This window comes from Vigna radiata, chromosome 7, assembly GCF_000741045.1.
Source record: "Vigna radiata var. radiata cultivar VC1973A chromosome 7, Vradiata_ver6, whole genome shotgun sequence".
Lineage (NCBI taxonomy): Eukaryota > Viridiplantae > Streptophyta > Magnoliopsida > Fabales > Fabaceae > Vigna > Vigna radiata.
This window is the reverse complement of record NC_028357.1, coordinates 40,046,162-40,065,392: the sequence shown is the minus strand read 5'-3', so window position 1 is coordinate 40,065,392 and position 19,231 is coordinate 40,046,162. Positions and strand designations below refer to the sequence as shown.

The window sequence follows — 19,231 nt, the reverse complement described above, 5'->3', positions numbered from 1 at the left end:
TAGGAGTAGATTCATAATTTTATTAAGTATTTGTTTTGATTGTGTCAAGTCTCAGTCTCATACTTAACCAAACATATCATAAAATACAATCACTTGTCAGTATTTTAAGTGTGTCCAAATTTCTTCGCATAGTTAATTTTGTTACTTTTTATTTTTATTTTTTTTAGATTCTTTTTTTAAATATATGATAGATAGATATTAAAAATTCTTGATGAAGTTAATTTTAAACTGCCAAACTATACAAAAAAAATGTACTTTCTTCAAATTAAAATATATATTTTAAAGATTTAAACACTAGATATTATTTCTTTAAATTGAGTTTAGCCTTTTGACTGCAATCGAGATATTAAAATAACATTTTTTTCAATGTTAAAATATTTTTTAGAACCAAAACTGAAATTATTTAAAATTTCATAGAATAAAAATGTAACTGATTAGAAAATTTATACGAAAATAAACCAACAATATTTTCCTAAGAATAATAGGATGTTTACATATGTAGCTTATGGATAAAAGCATGTGTCAAATAATTGAAGGCAATAATATAACTAAAAATGTTTCATATTAAATAGAAAAAAGAAATGTGAACTAACATATGTTTAAAAGAAACTTGATAACCTTCTTGTTAGAGATGTTCAACTCTTCATATAAATTAATAAATTATAATGAATAAATTAAATAATTTTATTTCCTTGAGCAATCTACTCAAATTTATTTTCTTTTGCTAATTTATTCTAATACAGTTATATTTTGGTTTAATGGAATAATTAGGATCGAAATCAATTATGAACATATTTATTATAGTAAAATTATTATTTCAAGTTTATTTTTTGTAATCTTTTATATATAGTAAATTAGTATAGTAAAATTACTATTGTTATTTAGAATAATAATATTTTTTTTACATTAACCCCTTTTTGATTGAAATTATTAAAATATTGAGAAAGTAAACCAATCTTCATGTATGTTTCCTTTTTCAAATCCAAATTAAACCCATTTTGTGGACCCTATCAGGTTGAGTGAACTGAGAGACAATGGTGTTCGGAAAATAATAACTCCACATAAAGCACATTTATTATTTTCAAATGGACCAATACAAAGTAATTTGGCATGGCATTATTGGCATGATATTATTAAGGTAGGGAAAAAAATTCAAATTCAATTTATAATTATCTAAATTTATATTCATTTTATTTTATTTAAATGAATTTATTTTAATTAGAAATTTATATTTTTTTAATTTTAAATTCAGTCTATTTTATTTGATTGAATATTGAAAACAATATTTTAATCCCACAAAATATTGATAAAATTTAAATAAATTAACTAAATTTAATACAATATAGTTAATCTGTCTCTAATATCATAAAAACATAATTGTAAAAATGTACTTATTGTTAAACATTATTATCTCTATAAAAAAAAGGTAAAGAAAAGAGGTTTGTTTTCAATATATTAATAATTATAAAACAAAAGAATGATAAAATAAAATGGAACAAAATAATAAAAATTTAAATAATTAATTTTTTTAGCAATTAGAAAACAAAAACATGATAAATAAATTGAAACCAAATAATGAAAATTTAAATAACTATAATTTTTTAAAACATTTTTTATAATTATAAAACAAAAGAATAATAAATAAATTGAAACAAAATAATGATTAAATTTATTAAAATAAAGAAAATTGAGTGCTTTAAATAATTTAAAATAAAAATATATTAATTTATAATGATTAGGAGAAATTGAATAAAATTACATAAATGAAAATACTAAGTTTTAAAATGTTAAACTAAATTAAAACTAATAACGATGAAGATGGTTATGAGTATTTGAAACTCAATGATGAGAAAAAATTGAATGCATACATAACTAACTTTGGAAATGCTAACAAAAAAAAAGTGCATGTAATATTAAATAGAAAACAAATGAATCATATGCCAATTATAGAATGGTTGAAATATATTAAAGATGATGGTGAATGAAATGAATATAAAAGTGATGTATGAGTCAACATGTGAGTGAATAATAAAATTAAAATTATGAATGCAACTGAGAAATAAAAGGAAAACAAATAAAAATAAAGAGGAAGTACTAAGTTTTAATAAAATGGTTAAAAAAATTTGATTGAGGATTAATGAATAAAACAACTTAAATAATATAAAACTAGAAGATTAAATAGAAAATGTGAAATATATTAATAAGAGAATTAAGTGAGAATTTCTGGAGACTCCTTGTTACTTGACTCAAACTAACAATACACCTCTAAATTATATTGAAGAAAAAAACAAGAGAGAAAGAAATGAGGTTTTTTTTGTTCGATACATTGTTTTTTGCTTCCTAAGTCTTTATGCTTAAATCAAGCCAAGATAGCTTCTACTCAAATCAATGTGACACTTTTTTTTTTCATCAAATACAAACTTATAATAATTTTTTAAGATCAATATGTTAAATTCAACCAAAATTATGTTTTTTTTTATATGTAAATTGAGCATGTACTGTATGGCAATACAAATCTATAGAACAATTGACCAGATACAATCACGGGAGGGAACGATCGACCTGAATGGGATGATCAACGTTGTCAAGGTACTATCTATAGTTGATCGCATGACCATGGAAATGAGAGACAAATAGGCCGGGTGATCCCCAACAATAGTAACACCTAAACATCACTCCTAATCAAGATTACTGGTCATAATTACTTAGTCGAAAATGGGCCATGATTAGGCCGTAATTAGGATTCCATTGATCACAAGCTCATCTCGAAACCTATAAATATAAAGGTTGAAGTAAGAAAGTAAGTTATTGCATTTATTACGAGTTTTAAGATTTTATTGTGACTCCAATCAGATTAATCACTAACTTGAGCGTCAGAATGTTTTTGACAGATACATTCATACAATTTAGAACTTGGATAAAGGAGGATTGAAGCTAAAAGTGTTTAGAATGACATAAACTAACTTGAAGGAAAATGTGAAGGAGTATTTGTGAAAATCATCGATTATACACCCGAATCATAGCACATATAAAAAATTATAATAGATATATCATCACTTTTATTTATGTTCACATCTTTAGTTAAATAGAAAAAAAAAAGTTTTTATGTAAAATAAGAATTATTACAACAACACAAATAATTATAAATACAGACTAATAAAGATTATCACAACAACACAAATAATTCTGAATACAGACTAGATCGTAAAAACTTGTACTTCGAAAAATAGTTATGAAGATTTCTTATATTGTATTGTAATTATTGCAGTGACCTCTTTTACTATAACTTATCAAGAGATCTAAACGTAATGCACTTTTAAAATTTAGAGTATATATAGTAACAATTGGTTACATTGCACATTTAGGTAAAATGCATAAGACACTTGTTACAAAAATTATATAATTAGTATAACGAGACAAAAAAAATTATTTAATAAATTTAGATATAATTAAATTTTAATTCTTTATATTTTTTTAAATGCCACTTTTTTTATATTAACCGTCATTTTTCGGAGAGTAATTTAAGAAAACTTGTCTCTTTAGTAACTTAGTTCTTATTTTTAAGTTTATCATAATTCATTTTGGTTATTATATATTTCATCAATTGAATTTTAATTAATTTATTAATTTGGTCATTTATCATAAATTAATATTAAAATTTCTTTTATAGACGAATGTTAGCTTTTTTTTCTTTTCATTTTTTCTAACGTTTCTTCCCTTTCTCCGATTTCTCATCATCCTTTTTCACTTTCCTCACATCATCTTCCCTACAAATCTAGCTTGTTTTTTATCTTCATAAATTTAAAACTCTAACATTTTTCTTTTTGATTTTGTTATTTAAGGAGTCCTAAAATGTTATAGGTAATAGCTTGATAACTTTGTTTAGGTGTCTGAATTTTGGTTTTGTGGAAACTTAGAAGTGGTGAGAAATGAAGGGAGAAAGAACAAGGTTGAGTGAGATAAAAAAACACGACATCCTAAAATAAAATAAAAAAAAATTGCATAAAAAATATATAAAAGTCAAATTATTAATGATCCTAACAAAAGATATTGCATAAAAAATATTAAATAAGCTTAAGTATTAAATGAGAAGTTAGCATTAAGTGGCTTAAACTTGAAAACTCAATTTTGCCACATCAGTGATCCAGCATCATGTATATATATTGGGTTGAAGAAACGTGCAGAGAATCTATCAGAGTAGTGCAGAATATGATGTGCATGCCATAGGCAAACAACACTGAAAATAGTTACAACAAAATGGAAAGCTTTTTGCTCATTAATATTCTCTCTGTGCTAATTATATTCTTCTCCGGAGGAGGAGCCATAGTTGATGTTAGGCCCGTGGCAGCGACGCCTCTCCCACTCCGCACGGATACTCGATGGATCGTGGGCCAAGATGGGCGAAGGGTAAAGCTGGCGTGTGTGAATTGGGTTTCCCACGTGGAAGCTGTGGTGGCTGAAGGGCTCAGCAAAAAGCCCGTCGATGACATTTCCCAGGGAATAAAGTCCATGGGCTTCAACTGTGTCAGGCTCACTTGGCCCATACTTTTGGTCACAAACGACTCTCTGGCTTCTCTCACCGTTCGACGCTCCTTTCAGAACCTCGGCCTCCTTGAATCCGTCGCTGGTGTCCAAACCAACAACCCCTCCATCATTGACCTTCCGCTCATCCAAGCTTTTCAGGTTAATTTTTTTCAATTTTTTATTATTCTATTATTTTCTCTTAACGTAACCACTTTCTTCACTCACAGTCCTTATCTTGTTAGCTATCGATCTTATCAGAAATTTTGTCTTTGCGCTTTTTGGTGGCGATTGACTGATGAAGGTTTTTTTATAATTATGTAGCTACCTCCAACTAACTTCCTTAGTAATTGCCTTCTACGTTGCGAGACAGATTCTTCAATACAAGAATATGCTTTTTGTTTTACTTCTTACGTCAAATTTGTCTGATGTAGATTTTTCGTATATTTATTTTGTAAAGAAATCAATTCTATTTAATTTTTATCAAAATTTCCTCTTACAAAAAAAATCATAGTTGAGTAATTTTGTTAACCTTATGATAATAATAATATAATCTTTTTTACTATCTTGTTGGTTTCTTGGTTGAGTGTACAAATCGCTATCTCAACAAACTTGTGAATTGTACGAGTCACTTGAAGTTTGCGTTGAGTGTGGAGAACATTTGTTTTTGTTTTCTTATAATGATTGCAGGCAGTGGTGAAAAGTCTTGGAGATAACGATGTGATGGTGATATTGGACAACCACATAACCCAACCAGGGTGGTGTTGCAGTAATTCTGACGGGAATGGGTTTTTCGGTGACAGATTTTTTGACCCAAATTTGTGGTTGTTGGGTCTGACCAAGATGGCAACACTTTTCAATGGGGTCACTAATGTGGTGGGTATGAGCTTGAGGAATGAGCTCCGAGGACCCAAACAGAATGTGGACGATTGGTACAAGTAAGTGAACCTCAACACAGAGTACTATTTAAAAAAGAAAGAAAATTGTTAGGGATGATCATGTTTTAGATTAAAGCAACTATAGCAAAAGGTGAAAGAGTATGTTGTTTTGAACTGAAGGTACATGGTGAAAGGAGCAGAAACAGTCCATGCTGCAAATCCAGATGTTCTTGTGATTCTATCAGGCCTAAATTTTGACAAGGACTTGTCATTCATTCAAAAACGACAGGTGAATGTGACATTTAAGGAAAAGTTAGTATTTGAGGCTCATTGGTATGCGTTTACTGATGGTGAAGCTTGGGTGAATGGTAACCCAAACCAAGTATGTGGACAAGTGGCTGGAAATTTCATGAGAACCTCTGGCTTCTTGGTGAACCAAGGATGGCCACTGTTTATCAGTGAGTTTGGTGTAGACTTAAGAGGCACCAACATCAACGACAATCGCTACCTTAACTGCTTCTTAACAGTGGCAGCTGAGCATGACTTGGACTGGGCATTATGGACACTGGTTGGAAGCTACTACTTTAGACAAGGAGTTGTAGGAATGGAAGAGTTTTATGGCATTCTTAATTGGGATTGGTCCCAAGTTAGGAATCTCACTTTCTTAAACAGAATCTCTTCCCTCCAACTTCCATTTCGAGGTAATAATACTCTCTAAAAACTTCTTTTTTAACCACCCAATTCTCTACAGATTAATTCAACCATTCATGACATGCTTCAAGAACATGGTTATCTGCTAACTTGATGAAACTTGAACCTTCTCACTGTTACTTTTACACCAATATTTTATTACTCTTACTATTATCTTTTTCTTTTACAACATGCAGGTCCTGGCATAACAAAAGGCAATCCGCATAAATTGATATACCATCCCTCAACTGGGTTGTGTGTGATAAGAAAGACATTGCTAGAGCCATTAACATTAGGACCTTGCTATTTATCTGAAGGTTGGAAATACACACCCCAAAAAATTCTGTCAATAAAGGGTACTTACTTTTGCATTGAAGCGGAGAATGAAGGGATGCCTGCCATGCTTGGGATAATATGCTCAGATTCTAACTCTAGATGGGAAATTATCTCAGATTCCAAGTTGCATCTTTCCTCTAAACTCAGTGATGGTTCTGATGTATGCCTAGATGTAGACGACAACAACGTCATTCTCACGAATGCATGTAAATGTTTGAGCAGAGATCGTTCATGCGACCCTAGTAGCCAGTGGTTCAAACTTATCGACAGTGGAAGGAGGTCGATCTTCACAAGCTCATTATCATCATCCATGCAAAATTCGTCGGACCTTTTATGGAAACAATTGAGCTCAATATAGCTTGAATAAAATTATATATATATAAAATTGGACAATAATACATATACTTCTCCATTTAATATATACCTTTTAAATGTTTATTTATTTTTTCTTTTTTATCAGATCATGTATTTTATAAACTTTATAACTTTCTTTCTCTTTGTATATATAAGCTATTGGATATTGATGAATATTTTGAGTGTACGTACACTATTTTCATATTGATTTTCTTAACCATAAAATCTACTAAGAATCCTTCTTATGTTTCAACGCTGAGGCATTGATCGTGTTCATTTCTTTAGAAAATAATATTATTGGTGTGAACTATCTATTAACAAAAAACAAAAACAAAAATGAATCTTTACATGCACACACCTAACCTAAACCCTCGTATTTGTAAATACTCTCTAAAAACGTACATTATGGCTATTTTAATTATTCATTTTCAATGTCCATTTTCATTTCTGAAACATCGTTTTCATTGTCTATTTTTAGTGAGAATAACAAAATGTGAAATGTTACAGATAAAAATTCTAAAAATATGTAAAATTTACTAAAATTAGTTAGCACTTTTTTATCTCAAGGAAGCATGAAAAGAGGTTGGTATCAACAAAATTAGAATTAAATGTTTGAATTATTTTTCCAGTGCAATAAAGTTACGTAGTCTATTTTATAACTCCATCTTTTCATTGTTAATTAGTTTTGGATTGTAAATTAAATTTTTAGTTGAATTATAGTAAGTTTTTAACATTTATCTCACCTTGATATATTAGTATATGTACTTAGATGAAAACTTAGTATAATATTTATGTCGCATGATATAATGATTGAAGTTAAGAATATAATATATGTTATTCAATAAATATCACTTTTACTCCTCTTTCTTATTTTTAATTAATTTGATCTGTCATGTTAAACTATTCTTAAAGTTACCAATTTTAAAAGTACTTTTTGTATAAATCTCTTTTTTGCAGATACCAATGTTTCCGGGTAATTGTTTTATTATAAAGTTGGATCATTCAAAGCAGTGTTATTTAAAAACACACGTGGCTTATTAAAAAGAAAAGAAGAAAAATAAACAGCTCAGAAAAAACAGACTTTGCCGGTTGAATAAATAAAAATTAAAGAAGAGTGATATATATGTCATAATAACATACATAAGTGAGTGTTTTTGTGGTGTAGAGTGTATCATATGAAATGGAAATGGGTAGTAGGTGGTGGTGGGTGGCGGTTTTCACCGTTTTCTTTCTGCCGGTGATAATAATCACGACAGTGTTGTTGCCCGGAGCTACAGTGAAAGATGTTGATACCACAGGGGCGGGGACGGGATTTCTTCAAACGGATTCCCGATGGATCGTGGGCCGAGATGGGCGAAGGGTGAAGCTGGCGTGTGTGAATTGGGTTTCCCACTTGGAAGTTGCGGTGGCGGAAGGGCTCAGCAAAAGGCCCGTGGATTCCATATCGAAGGAAATAAAGTCCATGGGCTTCAACTGCGTGAGGCTCACTTGGCCCACTCTTTTGGTGACCAACGATTCTCTGGGTTCTCTCTCCGTTAGAGCCTCGTTTCAGAAGCTGGGCCTCCTTGAAGCCGTGGGCGGAGTGCAGAGCAACAACCCCTCCATCATCGATCTTTCCCTCATCCAAGCTTTTCAGGCAAGTAAACCGATCGTATTTTATTTATTTAAATAAAATAATATTTAATGAATATTTGATCGGATTTAGATGTATTATTATGATGGTGGAGTTCTTGATATACGATAGCCATTGACTTCTCTTATTATATCACCGCAATGTCCTTATCGAACCATCATGTCATCACAGTTAACGTGGCTGCACCGTTTTCCATAATTAAAATACAGACTCAACGTGTGAAGTTGCTATAACCATTTGAATCTGTCAAAAAAGTATAAATCAATTTTGGTAGTTTGAAAATATTTTACTAATTTATTATTAAAATTAATAAATTTACTATTTTTGATCATTTGTTTTTGAAAAGTAGGGTAACAATAAATAAATATATATTTATTTATTTATTTTCTCAAACTAATATACTTTTTCATTTAAACTAGAGGAACTTATTTGTTTAATTAAAAGAACAAAGAGTTGAATGACTCTTGATTAAAAGGAAGAAGTCATTGTCTTATAGGATGGTAAAAATATTCCTCTTTTATATTTGTGAATATTTATTACTTCTAAGGAATATTTTTTTTTTTGTTTATAAATGAGTGTATATATAAAGATTAAAATTTAATTTATAAATGAGTAAGGTGTAACAAAAATATATATATTCTTTCAACCTAATATTAGAAGAAATTATTTGTTTAATTAAAAGAACAAGAAACTCAATTATTCTTCATTAACACGAAATTTGACATTAAAATGAAAAAAATACTCATATTTATCGGTATATTTAAATATTTATTATTTAAAGACAGCAAATATTTTAATATCCATACCTACTCGAAAGTAAATATCATATTACTCGAAAGCAAATATCATATTACTTGTATTTGAGTATCTATTATTTATATAAAAAAGTTAAATTAAAATTTAATTTATATTTTGTTAAGTTAATTTAATTAAAATTAAATTTTAGTTTATATTTGATTTATATTATATTATATTTTATATATTTTTTTAATTTTATTTAAATTTTATTTTATACCTTTTATTAAATATCCGTGAATTTTAAAATATGGGTAAAGATGTGAAAATTTTGTTGTTGTGTATCAAATAACGGCGAAGTATTGTCTCTGTCTTATTGTCATACATATTTGAGAAATAATCTTATCTTTCAAGCTTATGTTAAAAAAATGTTGATCTTTAAGTCTTATTTATTTATGAAAAAAAAAAATCATTTTGTAAATGAACTTCGATTTTTCAACAAATGAGTCCGTAGTTTTTTCTCTTTTGAGAATATTTCGAGTTTCAAACATATATAATTAGAAATATGATATATAGACAATCTGTATAAAAAAAACATTTTGAAAACAGTAATAATCATCATCATGGTGGTCTAATTGTGAAGATGATAAAGCAGGCAGTGGTGAAGAGTGTTGGAGACAATGGTGTGATGGTGATTTTGGACAACCACCTGACCCGGCCAGGATGGTGTTGCGGTAACACAGACGGCAATGGCTTCTTCAATGACAATTTCTTCAACCCAGATCAGTGGATATTGGGCCTCACCAAGATGGCCACCCTTTTCAAGGGAGTTACCACAGTCGTAGGTATGAGCTTGAGGAATGAACTGCGAGGATCTAGACAGAATGCTAATGATTGGTACAAGTAAGTCATAACACTGTTCTTGCTCTTCCATTCAATCACTCTCAATTCTATATAAAAGATTCGGTGAAGAAATGTGAAAGGCAAGTAGAACAATGATTGAGGGTTCTTTTAAGAAACATCTCTGAAGAACAAAATAATGATGAATAACAAATATTTTTCAACGTCATGCTTTTGAATGAAAGGTATATGGTAAGAGGAGCAGAAGCAGTTCATGCAGCAAATTCAGACGTTCTTGTCATTCTCTCTGGTCTAAATTTCGACACAGATTTATCATTTATTCGAGATCGACCAGTGAGCCTAACGTTCAAAGGAAAACTAGTATTTGAGGTGCACAGATATGGCTTCACTGATGGTCAAGCTTGGGTTGATGGAAACCCAAACGAAGTCTGTGGAAGAGTGACAAATAATATAAGGCAAACATCTGCATATTTATTAGACCAAGGATGGCCATTGTTTGTGAGTGAGTTTGGTGGAGATTTGAGAGGTACTAATGTTAATGACAATCGATACCTTACTTGCTTTTTGGCATTGCTAGCTGAGCTTGATTTGGATTGGGCCTATTGGTCACTTGTTGGGAGTTACTACTTTAGAGAAGGTGTTGTAGGAATGGAAGAGTTTTATGGAGTTCTCACTTGGAATTGGACTCAAGTTAGGAGTATCAGTTTCTTAAACAGAATCAGTGCACTCCAACTTCCATTTAGAGGTATTCCTAACCCTTGAACATGGACTTCAGATTCTCTGCTGAATTTTTCGTGTCTTATTTGGAAGAAAAAAATCAAAGTTTTTTTTTTAATTTGAAATCGTTCAACCACATTTTGACACGTATGCAATGTCAAAATAGTGTCAAAAAAATGGTGTCAAAATATCATTTTCCTTTCAAAATGCACTTATGTTGGTGTTTTAATATAATTACAAACAGTACCAGACACTTAGTGGAGAATTCAAGTTCTTTGAGCATAATACATAGACATTTGAATGGTGGAAGTTCTTACATAGATTTTACATAATTTGTGCACTATTAGTTATTACAAATATCAGTTACTAATTTAATACTTGATGGTGTGTTGTTTGTTATTGTGCAGGACCAGGAATCATAGAAGGAAATTCACACAAATTGATGTTTCATCCCTTGACAGGTCTCTGCATCATAAGAAAATCAGAGCTAAATACACTAACACTGGGTTCTTGTTCTTCTTCTGATGGTTGGAAATACACATCTCAGAAGACTTTATTGGTAAACAATACAAACTTATGCATACGTGCAGAGACACAAAGGAAGCCTGCAACACTTAGCAGTGCATGCTCAGATTCTAACTCTATATGGGAAGTGATATCAGATTCGAACATGCACCTTTCATCTAAACTAAGTGATGGTTCTAATGTATGCTTAGACGTAGATGATAATAACATTATTGTGACTAATACTTGTAAATGCTTGAGTAAAGATAACAAGTGTGAACCTGGAAGTCAATGGTTCAAACTTCTTGACAGTGGAAGGAGGTCAATCTCAACAACCTCCATTTCAGAATCATCAAACCTTTTGTGGGAACTTTAGGAAATTCTGTATAATGTTAATGTCATGAAATGTATCCTTTGCTTATGTTTCAATATAAAAATGTTGTGAACAAGCGTAGCCATGTAAATGTTGGATTAGTTGTATATTATGTTTCAGTGAAAAACGTACAAATTAATTAAAGTTAATTGGAACTTTTGATTTAAAGGCCTGAATGTTGTTGCTCTACACCTAAATAAAAAAGTATATTAACTGTTAATCTTTGTATACTTTGATATCTTTTTGTCAAACGGGTTCCTAACTTTTTTTCATTTTTGTTCCTACAAAAACAGAGGTACGGATCAATTTTAGTATGCCAAATATCTAAGTTACCAATTGATGAACTAATGAAACACTAAGGGCAATTTTAGTGCTGGGTTTCTTAGTGTATAAAATTGTAAAAAAAAATCACTTTTTTTTTTAAAAAAAAAGTAAGAATTTAATTTGATTTGAACCAACAGTATATTAACATATTTTGTGGAGTTTTGTTGAGATATCCATGTACAAATACAAAACTATATTTATCTTATAATGTAAGAACTATATTTTTGTTTTATATGTCTATATAAATATGTTATTATACTACCATCTTAATTGTTAAAACTTATCATGTGATAAACGTATTACATCTATTCTAATATTACAAGCATTAATTAAACATTTTGTGGACCCAACCCAACCTAAAATCCCTTATCTTATAAAATTGCACAAAGTTTGTTTTCCCTAATCCTTACATGTTCCCAAAAATAAAGTTACTAAACAGCGATTTAGTTCCACTTAATTTAATATTCTACAAGTTTCTAAAGGTCAATGTCATAAAGTAGCAGCAATCCTTGCAACAATTTTGAAGCTTTTAGTAACGGTTCTTTCGCATCAGAGCTTGCGAAAATAAAACTGTTATACCTTTCTTGCAGTAACTCAGCTGTGATTCCTTTTGGTGAACTCCATATATTTTTGTGTTGATAATTTTTAGAATGTGTCTGATCTTTTTCCCTTTATTCTGGTGTGATGATTTGATCACTATTTGACAGAAGATTCCAACAACAAATAAGAAAGCCATTACTGATGAAAGGTATAAATTCGACAAATCCTTTATCCAATATTCCAATTTCCTTTCCTACTTAATGTGCCCTGAACCCAGGTACAAGTAAGGTAGAGATTCACAAGAATTGGGTATCAACAAGTATATAAGAGGCCACTGGCACTAACAAGTAATCTAGCTCTAACTGCACTCAAATCATTACCCCTTTATTGCTACTGAACATTATCTATTAATACTCCTTTCTGCATTCTTAATTTTCGTTAAAAAAAATGGAAACGGTACCTCGGAAGATGCAATCCAGGGCTAGCCGCCATATTTTTTCAGCATCAGATGACACTACAATGACCAAAAATGTTCGAGCCACCCATGCTCCTGATGATCGACACGTTGAAGTTAGACCTCTTCTGAATGTTGTCCAAGACATATTTCTCCGTGTTGCCTCTCTCATCCCTGACATTGTTAAGGTATATATGTCTATATCTCAGATAATTTTGATTTTATATGTAGTTAAAATTTTCAATTTTTCTGAGTGTGGTTGGTTGTTTTGAAAGTTTGCACAGGGAAAACCAGTGCAAATGGGTGCTATGAAGGACAATATCCAGCAATCAAATCTGGCAGAGGTGCTGGATATTTCGTACCACACAATCAACAGAATTTCCTGCGAGGTTTTCTCAGTCTCAGTCCCAGGAATTAATCTTCACTTAGAATTTTAACATCATGTTTCCCAATTGACAAGACCACACTGATTTAAACGTCTCCAAAAAAACATAACTTATTCATGTTTTGATGTCGTGTCACAGATATGTTGCAAGTGTTCGAGTGGTGATGTACATGCCACGACCATGGGAATACTGAACATGCTCTCAGGCTATTCATGGGATGCGAAGGTGGTAATTGCGTTAGCAGCTTTTGCAGCCAACTTTGGGGAGTTTTGGCTGGTGGCTCAGCTTTATGCCACCAACCGTCTTGCTAAGTCTGTTGCAAAGTTGAAGCACATCCATGAAACACTTGAACAAGTGGATGATTTGGGACTAAAGTTCGAAACAATCAATAACCTTTTAAAGGTAATGTTGGATGTAACCAATTACATTGTTGAATTGCATGAGCTTCCCTCTCGGTACATTGACCCTGAGGCGCCGGAGATGTTGACTGCCTCCACTCTTATCCCCGGTGCTGTCTATTGGACCATTCGGAGTACTGTGTCCTGTGCATCGCATCTTTTAGGCATAACTGGCTTGATTCATGGGTAAACCTTCATTCTTCATGTCACATTATAATCATCAGAGCTATAGCTTAGTAACTCTTGTTAATTTCTCTATTTTTTCAAAAGCAATCACCAATGAAACTTCGAATTGAACTTGTCCTGTTTTTGTTAACGCTATTACTGACTTTACTGAGCTCGTTGCAGATATATGACAACAGTGGTAGAGAGTTGGGAGCTTTCCAGTTTGGCGCACAAGCTTGATAACCTAAATGGACACCTTCGCAAGCAACTCACCCTTTGTCAACTGCATTTAGGTAGGTCAATTTAAATAATACCCGGTTAATTCATTTTTTTCTTCAGGTAGAATATTTCTAATCTATTACGGCCGTGAACATTTATATACAATGCAGATGACAACAAACAGAGAGAAGCATTTGAAACACTTCGGCTCCTTTTTGAGACACCCCACCAAGATAATTTGAAGGCTCTTAAAGCTATGTTTTGCAGTAACGATAATCCGTTGCCATTGTTTGATGGTTCTTCCAAACAAAGGGTTAACCCTGAATCCATTTTCTCTTCTCACTATCTGCATATATTACATGTAACCATATATTGTCATCAGATTGATCTTCACTTTAGACTTATTATAATAATAATTTTCTACTTGGTTCAAAATCCAATCGAGTGAAAAGGTTATGATAATTATAAACATGGTGTTTCTGTCACAAACTTGAACGTATTTGTCTTCAGGTTAGCATTGATGTATTGAGGAGGAAAATTGTTCTACTCTACGTATCAGACCTACATAACGTCCCTGATCAAGAGCTTGTAATATTTGAACAAATGTACCTAGAGTCACGTCAGGATTCAACCAGGTTAGAGAGTCAGTATGAACTAGTTTGGATTCCAGTTGTGGACAAGGCAATCCCATGGACTGAATTAAAGCAGAAGCTTGAAAAGCTGCAATCAACGATGTCATGGTACTCAATTTATGACCCTTCTGTTCTGGAGCCTGCAACCATCAGGTACATTAAAGAAGTATGGCTTTTCAAAGCGAAGCCTATACTTGTTGTGTTGGATCCCCTAGGGAAGGTTGTTAATCTGAATGCATTACCCATGATGTGGATTTGGGGAAGCTTGGCTTACCCTTTCTCTAGCTCAAAGGAGGAAGCATTGTGGAATAATGAAACATGGGGACTTCTACTATTGGCAGACACAATCGATCCATCGCTTCTGTATTGGGTGAGTCATTACATTCTTTACTTTAAATTCATTATTGTCAAAACTGGTGTACGAAGCAAATTTCTAAGCTTGACTGTCTCCCCATATATGTAACACTTTTCATTCTGTACAAATGATTATTAAAACTAATGAAATAACTGACATTGAATAAAAGTCAACTATATCATGTTATTTCTTAAAACTGCAGCCTCTGTTTACCAACACATTTGCCAATCTTACACAACCACCACCTCATATAAGATAATTTTAAATCTCTACAATGATCTTAAGCATACTTTGTTCAGATATCAGAAGGCAAATATATATGCTTGTACGGAGGGGACGATATGGACTGGATCCGCAAATTCACAAGCACTGCACAATCACTGGCAAAAGCTCTGCAACTACCACTAGAGATGATTTATGTCGGAAAAAGCAATCCCGGGAAGAAAGTTCAAGAAATCAACAATGCCATACAAGAAGAAAAATTGAGCAACGTGCTCCCTGACCTTGCGATAATTTGGTTCTTCTGGGTTAGGCTAGAGAGCATGTGGCACTCCAAATCACAACATAGCAAGACAGTAGAGGAAGACCACATAATGCATGAAGTAATGAGAATCCTAACCTACGATAGTGGTGACCCAGGATGGGCCGTAATTAGTCAAGGCACAGGAACGATGGCACAGGGCAAGGGAGATACGTTTCTAAGGTGCCTGAACGAACATAAGCAGTGGATAGAAACAGCAAAAGATAAAGGAATCTTGCCAGCAATGGCTGATTATATACAAGGACTACAAACCCCTCACCACTGCAACCGCTTGATACTTCCAGGTGGCAGTGGCGGGGTCCCAGACAGAGTGGTCTGCGCGGAATGTGGCAAAACAATGGAGAAGTTCTACATGTATCGCTGCTGTAACGAGTAAACACCTGTTCACATCGCCTATAATGTGTAAAAAAACATATTTAGTGCTGACCAGGATTGTAGGGCATTCGTGCCAATTGAAACTACTGGAGTGGAATTTCAGGCTTAGAATAAAATCACCATTTCAACCGCTGAATGAATAAATCTTTCATTCAGCATAATTTGAGTCCACCGATTGCATGAATATGTTGAATTCAAGTAAGAATAAATATCAGTGTTTGTCTGACATAGGTTTTCAATTAAGGTTTATGATATCTACCTATTGTTTTGGTTTTTGTTGTTAAAAGCTTGTAATTATATGCTAAAATCTGGTTGAAGTCGTTTCTTTTTCTAGATACAAGAATTATAACACAAATTAAAAACATAATTATTGGATTGACTGAAAAAATCATACTACTAAAACTAATAGTTACATCCACAATGAGAAAGTATCATTGGGGAGAAGATTTAGTGGCAGTGGAAACAGAATTCAATATCTGAGCTAGAGGGGCAAGGATATGAGGCACAAGTGCACCTATACCTTTGAGAGCAGCGCCTGAGGCAAGGCCAATTGCAAAAGTCTCGACATACCCAGGCTTAGAATCAAGCTTCAAGTCGAGAACAGTAAGTCTATTGCTAATTGAATCAATCTTCTTAGAAGACTCGGCCAATAGCTTATCGTTTCTACCTTTGCCGGAGGATACGACTCCAAATAGCGCCTTCTGAAGATCCTCAATGACCTTCATCGACGCCTCCTGCGAGTCCATACCCTGAGACTCATAGTGAGATATCAGCTCTTTCGGCGTGGGAAACTTCAATTTTGCCGAGGGTTTTTGTCCAACTTTAGGAATTGTTATATTTGGCAGTTCCATCTATACAAATATCCAACGTCAATAACCAAATGTTAGTCTTACTTAAATTATGGTAATTGTGACAAGTTAAATTCACCATATTCGTATAATGAATTTCAACTAATAATTTCCATTTAAACGTCAACTGCAGTTAGTTTTTAATTGTTAGCAATTCAGATACTGGATTTTGAAAATTGTGCAACATTTGAATGTACCAGCAGACAGGTAGCATAGTGTAGTAGATTAAACAAAATTACACCACGCTGTTTAAAACTGGTTATTCGAGAAGAATTTAATTATATATGCTTCGGAAACAAGAACATTCCCCACGGACAATAAGGGAGAGTTCACCAGAAGAAGCAACAAAAACAAAAACAAAAATTGAACTGAAGGAATGGAACAACGCGACCATGGAGCAGACTACGACGGAAACCACAGTAGCTGTTTACATTCAAAAAAACAGGTCGACATTGAAATTCATATACGCTTTCGTTGACACGTCCTTCGACATTCGAAAGACAAAGAACGTAACGCCTATCAAAAGCGAAAAACGCAGAAGACCAAATTCAAGAAATTATAATTGAACGAACCCAAGTGAGAGAACATACTTGAAAATTCAAGCAGTCTTCGACGCAGAGACTCCGACGAAGTTTATTGGCCTCGCGGCGCTAGGGTTTATCCCCTTCGCTGAACAGGGGTTCTGCCTCTGCTTTTATAAGGGAACAGAGCTAAACCTACAAGTTAAGCAGGTAGCCAGATGGGCTTTTTTTCAAAATTATATCGAAAAAAGGATTTTGGGCCTCCACAAGAAACTATGAAGAAGAGTGTTACTCCCTTCATCACCACACTCTTATCCTGTACTACCGCAATTTTTTTATTTTTCAAAGATACCCTTAGGTAAATAATTTTTACTTCAACATTCTTTCTTTCACTCCTCCACCCCCCACATCACATTCTTTACATCACATTCTTTATTTCCTCTTCTCTTGTAATTTATTTTCAGTTTTCATGTTTCTATCCACTGAGAGGTAAGATACATGTTCGTTGAGATGTGACTTATTCATTTGTGGAGGTATAGTTGTTTGAAACTTTTTTGTTTTGTTTCATAGTTGGAGATCAGGTTGGTTTTTTGTTCTCCTTTAATACTTTACATGCATTTGATTGCTATTGAGGTGTTGCATGAACATGTTAAATTTTTGTTTGTTTGGTTTGCGGTATCTAAACGTGTTATGTGAAGAAAATAGGAGAAGAGATTGTTGAAGGCCTTGAACGGATATTAGATATTCGTCGACGAATATGGGTATTTGTTGAAGAGGAAACAGATCCCCATATCCGTTGGTCTTGTGTATTGATTTTTTTCGTTTATTATTCTTTTTCTTGGATTTATTTAACTTATATTATATTTAGAATATATTTTTACTTGATTGATTTGACATTTAAAAAAAAATACTTTGTTAAAGAAAGTAAAAAAAAAAAAATTGGTTGAAGGTGTCAACGAAAATGAAGGACTCATTGGATCTTCAACAGATACTGATATTCGTTAATGAATATGGACATTCGTTGAAGGCCCAACGAAACTTCCATTTTCGTTGAGAACTTCAACCATGGTAGTTTAATTTTTATTAAGGGGTATTTGTGGAATGTGGTGATGTAGGAAGAAACATGTGGTTGTGTAGGGAGAAATACTCTATAAAGATTTAATAAAAGCAAACGTTTTTGGATATGCATCTCTCCTCTTCACGATTAGAGAGTCACTCCCTACTCCTCTCCACCTTTCTCCTTGCACCCCCACATTCCAAATATTCTATTTTTTAACGACTTTCGAAATCTGTTGAAGAAAAAAAATTCAATGGATTTTGAAATCCATAAAAAATAAATCCTTCAATAGATTTCGAAATCCATTGAAAAAATTTTCAAAAAATTCAACAAATTTCGAAATTCTTTGAAGACTTGAAAAGTCCTTTAGCAAATTTTGAAACCTGTTGAAGAATTTTATTTTTCTTCACCAAATTTTGAAATTCATTGAAAAAAAGAAGTGAGAGTGTAAAATTTTTTGAAATATAACGATAGTTTTGAAACTTTTTAAAAAATGTAGAAATGCAGGAAGAAATTTGAGATGATGTAGAAAGTAACCCTCTTACTATTAATAAGAAACATTCTATTTAACAAATTACAGTAAAAGAATTATTAATTAATTAATAATAAAAGCTAACGAATTCATTATCGTACAAGCTATATATACTTATATTTTCCATTACTTTTAATTACATTTTGTTAACAAGTAATTTTAATAATGAAGTTATAATCTTTTATTTAATTTGATTTTTAAATCAATTTTAAGACTGAGTTTAAATCTTTAATTTTATTATTCTTTAATCTTATTTAAAAAAAATTCTTATCTCTATTTTTT

General features: G+C 32.1%; 4 protein-coding genes across 11 annotated transcripts; 3 read left to right on the top strand and 1 right to left on the bottom strand.

The window, feature by feature from the left end:
- The first annotated feature begins 3,991 nt into the window (after positions 1 to 3,991).
- On the top strand, positions 3,992 to 6,914 carry LOC106765796. Its single transcript, XM_014650533.2, has 4 exons — positions 3,992 to 4,683; positions 5,212 to 5,459; positions 5,580 to 6,100; positions 6,287 to 6,914. The coding sequence occupies exons 1-4, from the start codon at positions 4,258 to 4,260 to the stop codon at positions 6,781 to 6,783; spliced, it is 1,692 nt and encodes a 563-aa protein (XP_014506019.1). The 5' UTR covers positions 3,992 to 4,257; the 3' UTR covers positions 6,784 to 6,914.
- A 944-nt stretch (positions 6,915 to 7,858) lies between these two features.
- Positions 7,859 to 11,645, top strand: LOC106767003 (endoglucanase). 3 transcript variants are annotated; one of them, XM_022783679.1, is made up of 5 exons: positions 7,859 to 8,415; positions 9,803 to 10,050; positions 10,233 to 10,534; positions 10,655 to 10,753; positions 11,133 to 11,645. In XM_022783679.1, the coding sequence occupies exons 1-5, from the start codon at positions 7,960 to 7,962 to the stop codon at positions 11,603 to 11,605; spliced, it is 1,578 nt and encodes a 525-aa protein (XP_022639400.1). In that variant the 5' UTR covers positions 7,859 to 7,959; the 3' UTR covers positions 11,606 to 11,645. The 3 variants fall into 3 exon arrangements, with proteins under 3 accessions (XP_022639400.1, XP_022639401.1, XP_014507297.1); XM_022783680.1 differs by lacking the exon at positions 10,655 to 10,753; XM_014651811.2 differs by having other exon boundaries at positions 7,860 to 8,415; positions 10,233 to 10,753.
- Positions 11,141 to 17,569, bottom strand: LOC106769307. Of its 6 annotated transcripts, none has more exons than XM_022783681.1 (3): positions 17,430 to 17,569; positions 16,512 to 16,842; positions 11,141 to 11,190 (listed from the first exon to the last, which is right to left on the bottom strand). In XM_022783681.1, exons 2-3 carry the CDS (start codon positions 16,840 to 16,842, stop codon positions 11,156 to 11,158), a joined length of 366 nt encoding a protein of 121 aa, XP_022639402.1. In that variant the 5' UTR covers positions 17,430 to 17,569; the 3' UTR covers positions 11,141 to 11,155. The 6 variants fall into 6 exon arrangements, with proteins under 6 accessions (XP_022639402.1, XP_022639404.1, XP_022639403.1 ...); XM_022783683.1 differs by lacking the exon at positions 11,141 to 11,190 and adding an exon at positions 14,124 to 14,152; XM_022783682.1 differs by lacking the exon at positions 11,141 to 11,190 and adding an exon at positions 14,192 to 14,434.
- Positions 12,748 to 16,185, top strand: LOC106769306 (protein SIEVE ELEMENT OCCLUSION B). Its single transcript, XM_014654874.2, has 7 exons — positions 12,748 to 13,108; positions 13,196 to 13,309; positions 13,445 to 13,890; positions 14,053 to 14,162; positions 14,259 to 14,401; positions 14,599 to 15,090; positions 15,375 to 16,185. Exons 1-7 carry the CDS (start codon positions 12,914 to 12,916, stop codon positions 15,990 to 15,992), a joined length of 2,118 nt encoding a protein of 705 aa, XP_014510360.1. The 5' UTR covers positions 12,748 to 12,913; the 3' UTR covers positions 15,993 to 16,185.
- Positions 17,570 to 19,231: the final 1,662 nt, after the last annotated feature.

Excerpts from the sequence above, each read along its gene's own strand:
- LOC106765796 (XM_014650533.2), top strand. The coding sequence starts at position 4,258 with ATGGAAAGCTTTTTGCTCATTAATATTCTCTCTGTGCTAATTATATTC. Across the intron at positions 4,684-5,211 it reads CGCTCATCCAAGCTTTTCAG|GCAGTGGTGAAAAGTCTTGG; the intron begins GTTAATTTTTTT and ends TAATGATTGCAG. Across the intron at positions 5,460-5,579 it reads AATGTGGACGATTGGTACAA|GTACATGGTGAAAGGAGCAG; the intron begins GTAAGTGAACCT and ends TTTGAACTGAAG.
- LOC106767003 (XM_014651811.2), top strand. The coding sequence starts at position 7,960 with ATGGAAATGGGTAGTAGGTGGTGGTGGGTGGCGGTTTTCACCGTTTTC. Across the intron at positions 8,416-9,802 it reads CCCTCATCCAAGCTTTTCAG|GCAGTGGTGAAGAGTGTTGG; the intron begins GCAAGTAAACCG and ends ATGATAAAGCAG. Across the intron at positions 10,754-11,132 it reads ACTCCAACTTCCATTTAGAG|GACCAGGAATCATAGAAGGA; the intron begins GTATTCCTAACC and ends GTTATTGTGCAG.
- LOC106769306 (XM_014654874.2), top strand. The coding sequence starts at position 12,914 with ATGGAAACGGTACCTCGGAAGATGCAATCCAGGGCTAGCCGCCATATT. Across the intron at positions 13,891-14,052 it reads ATAACTGGCTTGATTCATGG|ATATATGACAACAGTGGTAG; the intron begins GTAAACCTTCAT and ends AGCTCGTTGCAG. Across the intron at positions 15,091-15,374 it reads ATCCATCGCTTCTGTATTGG|ATATCAGAAGGCAAATATAT; the intron begins GTGAGTCATTAC and ends TACTTTGTTCAG.
- LOC106769307 (XM_014654875.2), bottom strand. The coding sequence starts at position 16,842 with ATGGAACTGCCAAATATAACAATTCCTAAAGTTGGACAAAAACCCTCG.